The following is a 9,692-nucleotide window of genomic DNA, read 5'->3' as shown; positions in this document are numbered from 1 at the left end:
TTGCACATTAAACGGAGCGAGGTCTAACTTGGAAAAATAATAGAATTTTCACCTTGCAAAATATATATAGCTTAATTCTCCTCTTACAGCAAATTATGGCCATATGACTAGCAAAACTAGATCAAACATTTGGTATGTAAAATTAAACGCAGATCACAAACTGAACAATTCAAGCTACTACTTGAAGTTTATCCTTACGATGCTTACACGACTTTTCACTAGATGCGAAAGGTATTTTGTATTTTCCGATCACATTCGACTAATTTATTGAATTTATTACTTACCCCTTTTTCTTTGTCAAGTAACGCAAGTGCAATAAAGGCATTCAAAAAGGTCAGGATTAAGCAGATAAGATGTTTCATCAGAAGCTGCAAATGCTTGCAAGCCCAAAGCCCCAAATCCTTGGGAAGTCTGCAAGGATACGACCGTTTGAGCGGCATTTTCAATAAAGACAACCTTTTACTTACACATATTGAGAATGTACCGAAATATTGATTGCCCGCCTCCTAGTCAAAAGCAACCTGAAATTTTTTGCTGCTCTCATGATGATTCAACAGTTATCAGAAGCCAAAAGTCCATTTGACAGCATAACGAAAATCTTCCGAGCAGCTGTTGTTGCGCTTGTTGTTCTGCCGAACCGAACGATGCCAAAAACTTTTGTCATAATCAAAAGCAAAAATATTTGAATATGCCAAGACAAAATGAATGCCGTGTCTGCTGTATGCCTGCTCCTCCAAGCCTCTGCAGCATTTAGCCTGAACTCCCAAGGCCCTCATACGTTAGATTCTTGCCTTTTGCTGCCAACAGCAGCAGCAAACTTTTCCACGCATGATTTAAATGGAAATAAATCTTGCGTTAAGATTCGACTCGGATTTGGATTATGCAATGTGGCGGCGTCTGGCTGACTCTGTAGGGGCGGTGTATGCGTGTGCGTGTCCTGGGAGGGGGGGAGGGTAGGTGCGACCGGAGATGGATCTCAATTCGTTGGCATTTCTTTGGGGCGCTGCTGCATCACGTAGTTGCTAAATTTGTTTACATGTTGCCGTCGTTGTCGTTTTAGTTTTGGCTGCCCCACCCCCTTCAATGACAGCCAAACACCTCGCCTCCACACACACACACACGCAGACACACACGTCCACAATTGGCATAAACTTTTTCGTATGCAAATCGCAAGTTTAGCAAAATATTTCGTTTATTGTTGAAGTTTTCTTTAGTTGCTCGTCAACATTTTGTACATATAATTTCTTACTTTTTTTTGGCAGCGCAAAAGTTAGCGCAAAACTTTTGGAACTTGCCGCTGAATTTGATAAATTGCGCTAGGCCAGCGATATAAGTTCATCTTGCAGCACACATTGCACCAATTTATTTAGAAAACAATTTAAGATTTTTTTTTTGGATTTTAATATAAAAAATTTATGACACCTTTTATTGATTTAGTTTTGGTATGATGTGTGTGTGGTGTGTGTGTGCGCGTGTGTGTGTGTGTGTGTGTGTGTGTGTGTGTTGGTTTGTCTATTTTATACACCAATATACAATAATGCATATACATACATAATTTGTTCACTTAACTGCATTTATCACTAGATTTTTACGTTCTCGCTTTCGACTTTTGCCGTAAATCGAACTCAGCAAATTATTATTTATCTTGTTGTATTTTGCGCACATAATTATTTGTTATACTTAATTATCTAATTAGAACACACAGCCTTGCTTTGTTTCTCTAAAAAATTACACTTAATCCTCTTATTAATTACAATTAATTACACAACGACAAAAACGCTTAAATGTAATTTACAATTTGTATGCATTTGACGTGTCATTGAAAAAGCAATCATTTCTGTTTTTTAATTTAAAGCCACATTCAGATAGTTATACAAAATGCACAGTTAGAGTTACACCTATAGCTTACGGATATATATATATATATATATATATATATGTGTATATATATAATATACTACAATACTTAATTCAAATAAATTTGCTAAATAAATAATGCAGCCATATATAACTTAAAGAAATTATAAAACCACCTAAAGCCTGCATATTATTTCAGTGGTATTTTGCATATATCCTGCACAAAAGGTGGCAACTCTGCAGTAAGTTTCAAACAAAAAAACAATTGCAATACATTCAAATAATATTTTAGATAATTTTTAGTTTTTAGTTTTACAATATATACGAGAAGAACTTACTTTGGTGCTGCCACATCTTGTGCAGCATATAATCTGGCAACATCCACACTTTTAGTCCAATTGTATTCCAAACTTTGATTTGTCAATGCTTTTGTATTACTACAAATAAACAACAAATCATGAACACACACAATTATGCTAATAATATATATATTTTTGTTTGCTCATCTTAGTTCTTTTGTGTTTGTTTACTTTTCTTATCTTCGTTTTATTATTTATAAAAGTTTTTTTGCTTTGCAAGCTTTATTAAAAATGGCAATATGCTGCGCTATCTTACAAATATCCTCTATATAAGGTGTTTTCTCATTGTTTAGCTTTTTTTTTGTTGGGGTATTTTTCGTTTTTGTTTGTTTGTTTTTCTTTACAAATACAAGGCTTTTAAAATTTACACTTGTTGCGAATTTGTATGTATGACAGCAATTTGATGGGCAGCATAATATGTACAATATATATGGGACCAAAAATGCTATACAGAACGACGGCAAACATCTGAAAGAGCAACATTATCATTCGGATTGAATAGGCTTTATAACTTTATTTTATTTCGAGCTTCTCACCTTTTGACTCGTTAGCAGCATCACTTGACTTGGCCTTCGAAAAAAATATGATGTAAATTAATAATATCCTAGGGCAACTTGAAGAAACGTCAACTTGGAATCTAAACGGATGAGAAAAGAAAAAAGAACTTGATTAGTGGGGTATATAAATTAAAAATTTCGAAATCAAACTAGACAACAATATTGTATTCATGTGCATTTTGAAACAGAAAACAAAACTTTATTTATATTAATATATGTGCATGTTTTATGCGTACAAATGTATGTGTGTGTGTGTGTGTGTGTGTTGAGTGTGTGTAGAGATTTTTACATAAACAAAACTATGCTCTACATAAATTAATGCAAAATATATATAGCTCGACTAATTAACTACAAAATGTTTAACGCGTGAATTCGAATAAACACGATGAATTTTAATTTAAGACATTTTGAAATGATTACAAAAAGTACACTGGAAAAAAGAAGTGTATAAAAAAATGAAATGTAACAAAAATATAAACTAAAAACTTCATTATAGAAAATACGATTTGTTGATATTGTTTCTAATTTCAAGAGTTACAATTTTAAATTTTATCAGTTTTTTCAATCGCCTAAAAACTAAAACAGCTCGTTGAAATTATGAACAGATTCAACAGCATTATTTGTTTTTTTTTCTTTTTTTTTTTTTATTTCCTCACAATAACACTAAACAATTTTGTAGCGCATTAATTAAAATTAAAGCTAAACGAAATATATAATCATTATGATAGTAAATTATGTATAACAAAAACATTGTTTTTTCCATTCAGTACAAATAAAAAATGTTGGTATTTTTTGTTGATTTTTCGTTGTTTCTTTTTTTTGTTTTTTTTTTTTAACAATTCAGTTTAAGCACTAAAACTAATAATATATATATACGCATCAGCATATAAAAGAAAGATAATCCATTTAACAAAACAAAGTAACCAATATATTTTTGAATATATTCTAGATAATAGAGTAGTATATTTGTTAAGTTGAGAACTTCAGATATTCAACAAAACGGTTCAAAACTTGTGACTTGCAACATTATGAGATGAACATATGAAACAGAGACAAGTGTGGATTGTTCAAAGGAATTGGGCATTTTAAATAGGTTTCTTTCCTGTTATGTTTTGTGTGAAACTTAAGAGCTAACACTTGAAACAGATTAAATAGTATATGTAGTGTCATATTTTCAAAATAGGGGGAAAAAGTGTGTACAAAAATTAATCGTTAAAAAATTGTAACTGTACGACAACAGCTTAAAAAATAGAAATGTGTCGTTAAATTTGTTGCGAAAGTAACTTCAAAGCGTAACAAACAGAGAGTGTGTCGACAAAACTAAACGCTAAACTAAGGCACTAAATTTATAGGGTATCTATATATTGTATTTGTTTCTTGTTTTAACTTCAACATTTAATGTGCTAGGTATATATATATTTGCTGTCTCTTTTTGGCACAAATTCATGTCTTTTTCAATTGGATTTTTTTTTTCTGTGTTTAATATAGTTTTTCCTGTTTTTTTTTTTTGTTTTATAGGGTATACGTACAACGTAGGCTTCTTGACTTTTTGGTTTACTTTAAACGCGCGCGCTCCACACGGGTAACTCTTCATTGGACTACTCCATTTGACAATTTTTCTCTTGGGGTAAACATTTCTTGTTGCTCTTTTAGCAATTGTTGTTGTTGTTGTTGTTGTTATTGTTAATGTTGTTCATATTAGTTGGTTAGGTTGTTCTTGCAGCTGATTCTTCGTAGTTCTCTTCTCTCTGTCTGTTTTCTTAACCACTAGTAGGGCTTGGATGCATCCTTGGGTTTCTTCAGCTGCACCTTCAAACGCTTCGTGCCCACCTGAAAGCCGTTCATGGCCTTGATGGCCATCTGTGCCGATTCCGGATTGTCAAAGGAAACGAAACCAAAGCATTTCGAGAGACTCGTCTGCTTATCAATGAACACCTTGGCCGAGATTACATTGCCAAATGGCAAAAAAGTGGATGCCAAATCTGTATCGGTAAACTCCTGCGGCAAATGATAGATAAACAAATTGCAGCCTTCAGGTCCTGGAATAAAGAAACAATTAATGAAGGAATATTTAAAATAGATTATGGATTACGTTAAAGTAAGCACTGCTTGAATTGGATATATATAACCAGCAGTTAACCTTCAGAAATGATAAACAACTCGTAAAAAATGATTCCACTCACGAACGTGGAATGAGTGAAATTCTTTCGAACATTTTTAAAAAGATGACTAAGGTTCCAGCCTCCCAGCTGGATAAAAAATGACCAATATGTAAGATAGGTGGAATACTAAGTAAAATTGTTCTCTCTGAATCCAATTAACTCGTTCCACGCAAACAACAGGAAATCGGGTGAGAACTATAAAAACATCACACAGCTTGCACAGAGAGTTCCTCGCAAAGAAACGAGTGCACTTAAGTATAAATAAAGTTGGCTTATCTGATTCCAATAAGTATTCGCTCCAGGGTACTTCAACTACAGTATATACCAGCTAAGCTGACTGACATGAAAGTTGTCTGAATTGGCATTTCAACTGACCCCCAGCTTAAAAGTCATTTCATCTGCTGTCCGCTGCTCAATCAACAGTCGTTTTGGGGATCTTCAACTCGGGGTCTTATCTTTGCAATGAGCAATTAATTTACCTCGCACACATGTGACCGCAGACACACAAACACACACGCACACACGCACGCACACATGCACACATGTAAAGTTCGTATAATGACAGCTGCTCGAATGAGCTGAAATTTGAGCAGACAAAAGCTAAAATTATATATACTTAGAGCGCCAGCAGGACGAAGGACGAGGGAACGGCTGATTGCCAAAACGGATGCGGAAATGATGCGCCCAAGTGCCGTGCGTCTGTGCTGTCCGTGTGTGCGTGTCCGTGTGTGTGTGTGTGTGTGTGTGGGTGTATTGCTGGAGGCGTGTCACATTTTGTTTAGCAGCACGTGCCGCCAACTGTCGCTGGCAACGCATATTAACAGTTGCGCCCTCGTCAACGGCTTCGGTCCTCGCTTGCGTCCTGCTGCGGTTTGCACTTTTCGTGCAAATTACTGCCAATGTCCGCAGCAGTAAACCGGCCCAGCAGTGAGCAGTGGCAGTAGCAGTAGCAGTTGCAGCAGCAACAGCCGCAGCTGCAGTCAGCAGTCGGTGTTGTTGTAGGTGCTGCTATTAGGTTTTCACTTTCAAGCAGCTGCTTTTAATGACGCTTTAAGTGGCAGTTGCCAGTTGTCAGTCGGCATTTTGCGGTCTGTCAATTTGCCAAGCAGTACTATTCCAACTAATAAGCAAACAGTTGGGCAAGGGCAAATTAGAATATAAATTAAATTGAAGGCTATGCTTAAGGAGAAGAACAGCTAACTGAGTTCAAGCTATGCATTTAAAGCGTGTTATATTAAAACATCTTTGATCGAAAATTTAAAGAGTTTTGAACTAAAACCAATTGAGAATTATAAGGCTGGGCTAGGCTAAAAGGGAAAAATTCTCCAAATATTGTTATAGCATAAACAAACCAAACACTTAACAATAAGTTAACTTAAAATATTCTTTACGGCAGCTGACTATAATTTCATGTAATTAGCTTTGCTTCTCGCACCCTCATTAAAGACCTTACAATAGTTATATTTAATGAACTTAGTTAATTAAATATTATTGACTCCTTGAAAAACTGCAATCAGATCTTTCAACAATTGTTAGGCGGTAAATACAAAATTTCTTTGGGCTCCCTGTTAGGCTTTGTATTATTGTAGACTTAGGCTTTGCTGCGCACACGCGTCAGTCGTGTCGTATACGTAATTAATCTGCATTGCCTGCACATCAACGCTATCATAAATGCATGGCCATGGATAATAGCAACAGCAAGAACAGCGGCAACGGCAACTATCAATTTATGTACATGGCCGCTTTGTCGCAAGAGCCGCGCCCACACACACACACACACACACCCACACACATAAAGCTCATAATGCATGGCGCATTGTAATCAAATAACTTTGTGCGCCTCCTTCGTAGTGCTTGCTGCTGTTGGGAATGTCAACTCCATCATCGTTTGCCAGCAGCGCTATTAATAACATAGATACATCTTTTGTCATCTTTGCCGCGAGTGCAGCACACACTCGCACACACACGTGCCACGCCCAACGCCCCACATTCAGTTTGATTGAATTTGCTGGCAGCAGCAAAGGCACAAATCAAAGGACGCCGCTTTTGGCCGCCTGTTGACGAAGCAGCTCTCGCAGTGACTGATGCGATTATAAAATGAAAAGCAAATTGAGAGGCGTCCGCCCCCTACTCCACCATAAGGTTTGCCAGAAGACGGCGAGGGGGGGGGGGGGGGAAGGGATAGCGTGATTATTGCTCCTATATGGCCTCAAGATATGCCTATACAAATGCTGCTTTATATGCATTAATTGACTTGGCTTGTCCTGTGTTTGTGTGTGTGTGTGTGTGTGCGTGTTGCCGCTTTGTTATTTTGCACACACTCTACAATTAATTTGGCTCCACCCACACACACACACACACACATGACGTCTGGTGTGTTGGTAATTATAGAGTGTTGAATGACGCTTTAAAATGTGCTGCTAGCTTATTGAATTAGGCGCCTAACGAGCGGCACGTGTGCGTCTCATGTGAAATAAAAAGAGAAAAAAATATAAACATAAAACTCACGAGAGGACAGCGCATAATTAGCAGAACTTCAATGGTTGCCAGGACAACAGAAGGTGTAGCGAGACAAGCGCATTTGCCTGTTAACGCATCTCATTTTGATTAAATTTAAGTTTTGTGTAGCACACTTTTAAGGGCAGCCACGCCTTTAGCCTTGGTTAGGCTTTGAAGTTTTTGCATTCAGAATGGAATCGATAACATTACCGAAAAGGTGAGAAGAGTCTCGAATAGAATTTCTAGCGATTTGGATCGCCATTTGCCTTTTTTTCTGCAAACGCATGAATTTCTCTGTTCCCGCAGAATATAATTCAATGGTCAGCTAACTTTTCTTAGCAATAATTATAAGATTAATTATTAGTTAAGGACCGAAGGCTAAAGCTTAAACAATTGAAATCGAGTTCGTAGTGCAGAAGTTTTCTTCCGAAGAATCATAGCTACATACAAACTTTTGGCTGACATTATATATTTTTTTGTATCGATTACAAGTTATTTCTTTTAAATTCATTTTATATATATACATATAATATATATTTGCATACATCATGTAAATCATTTAAATTATAAAGTTAGCCTCGGTGAAATTATTTTCTACAAATATATTCCAAGCAGAAGCACAGAACTTGTAAACTAATACAAATCGATTCATATTATTTATGAAGTTCGTCTGCTAGTTTTCAACAATTTTGTCCATTAAAAACGTCATTTACAAATTTCTAAATGCTTGCTTTTGCATTTTCTAAGCAATGCCAGGAACAACAATGAATAGATTTTCCAACGTTTTTCATGTTTGGCAAAAATCTGAAATCGAAGTTGCGACAGAAGAAAAAAAATAATACAGCACACATTTGTGCAATCTGTGAAGGCGGCAGGCGGCAACAATATCTGGGGGCAGATACATTCTCAGCATGTAAAATTTATCAAATGACGACATGAACATAAGCAACAGCAACAATAAGAAGCAGCAGCAACAGAGGCAGACGAAGAGGAAGCAGTGCCAGAAGAAGCAGCAGAGTAACAACAACAGGAAACAAGTTATAAGCATGTAGACAGGCGCAGACGACAGGCGCAAAATTAAGCAGGAAGCGTACAGAGAAAAAAGTTAAGCTAAAGGATGTGCAAAAAAAAAGAGAAGATCATGCAGTTTGCGGACTTAGTAGTGGGTGGGCGTTACAACTAGTAAATGTAGTAAATAAATATAATGCTTTAAATGCGAGGCCGTAGAGCAAAAGGCAGCCAAATATGACAGTGACAAACGATGTTTCACAGCGGAAGGGGCTAAGGCAGCCGAAGGGGTTGGCGGGCGAGGCAGCAACAAGGCAACAAACCTCCAAACGGATGCAGCCAGCTTAAAGTCATGTGCATAAGCCGGAAGTTGGAATATAAAATAAGCAAGTGCAGGCAGGCAGACAGACAGACAGACAGGATACACACAAACACACAGGACATAAGCTGCGTGAGAGGGAGAGAGAGGGAGAGAGAGAGAGAGAGCGCGGGGTAAAGTCAAAAAGATTTGCGACTTTTAGTTGGACATGCGGCCAGTCCATTCGCACGCCAACAGTGAGTGATTATGAGAATAGGCGACATATAGCAGCAGCCACTGACTACACTCAGCGAAAAAGCCAAGCAGTTCGTGAGAAATCTGAACAGATTTCAAATTTATAAAGCTATGAAAAAAATTATGCAATTATGGAAAGCATATAAGTTAAAATATATCTCAATTAAGAACATTTTAACCTTCTTTTCATCAGGTGCACAAATTCTTGCCAATATTGTAAAATAAAGGTTTCGAGTCCAATCAACCCAGAATTCAGTGCGACTTTTTTCTCCGTGCGTCTGTGTATGTGGCAATAAAATCAATAAAACTGAATGCAAGCCAGATGTTATGCTGCCATATAAATTCCATTTGGCTGGGCCATGCCCTTGAGAGCCGAATTGAAACGCGGACAAAACGAAGTAGAAATTGGCAGCAAAAAATTGTTGGGCTGCTGCTTGTTAGCAAACATGTTAGAGGAACGCGGTACGCATAAAGATATATACCCTATATACTGTGTGTTTCGACTTGTGTGTGTGTGTGTGTGTGTGCATGTGCATCAATAGGAAGCACTATACAAAAAAAAAGGACGAGCTCGAGCACGAGCTGGAGTAGACATGGAGACAAGAACTCGTAACGGATGCGGCATCTTTGCTCAACGGAAGAGGAAAATGCAATATAGGAAATCGTTTTTCGCACACACACACACAAACAAAAGGAG

General features: G+C 37.1%; 1 protein-coding gene across 2 annotated transcripts in view; it reads right to left on the bottom strand.

Moving 5' to 3' along the window:
* Positions 1-2,468: 2,468 nt before the first annotated feature.
* The window catches only part of LOC115760268 (CUGBP Elav-like family member 2), a 153,566-nt gene continuing 146,342 nt past the window's right edge, over positions 2,469-9,692 (bottom strand). For both annotated transcript variants that reach the window (XM_030701538.1, XM_030701539.1), the window contains 3 exons: positions 4,303-4,812; positions 2,753-2,853; positions 2,469-2,684 (listed from right to left, as the gene is read on the bottom strand). In XM_030701538.1, coding sequence (XP_030557398.1) covers positions 4,541-4,812 — 272 coding nt within the window. In that variant the 3' untranslated portion in view covers positions 2,469-2,684; positions 2,753-2,853; positions 4,303-4,540. The remainder of the gene's footprint in view (positions 2,685-2,752; positions 2,854-4,302; positions 4,813-9,692) is intronic.

Source organism: Drosophila novamexicana, unplaced genomic scaffold (genome assembly GCF_003285875.2).
Source record: "Drosophila novamexicana strain 15010-1031.04,08,12 unplaced genomic scaffold, DnovRS2.1 tig00000387-arrow-pilon, whole genome shotgun sequence".
Taxonomy (NCBI): domain Eukaryota; kingdom Metazoa; phylum Arthropoda; class Insecta; order Diptera; family Drosophilidae; genus Drosophila; species Drosophila novamexicana.
This window is presented reverse-complemented; position numbering and strand designations above follow the sequence as displayed.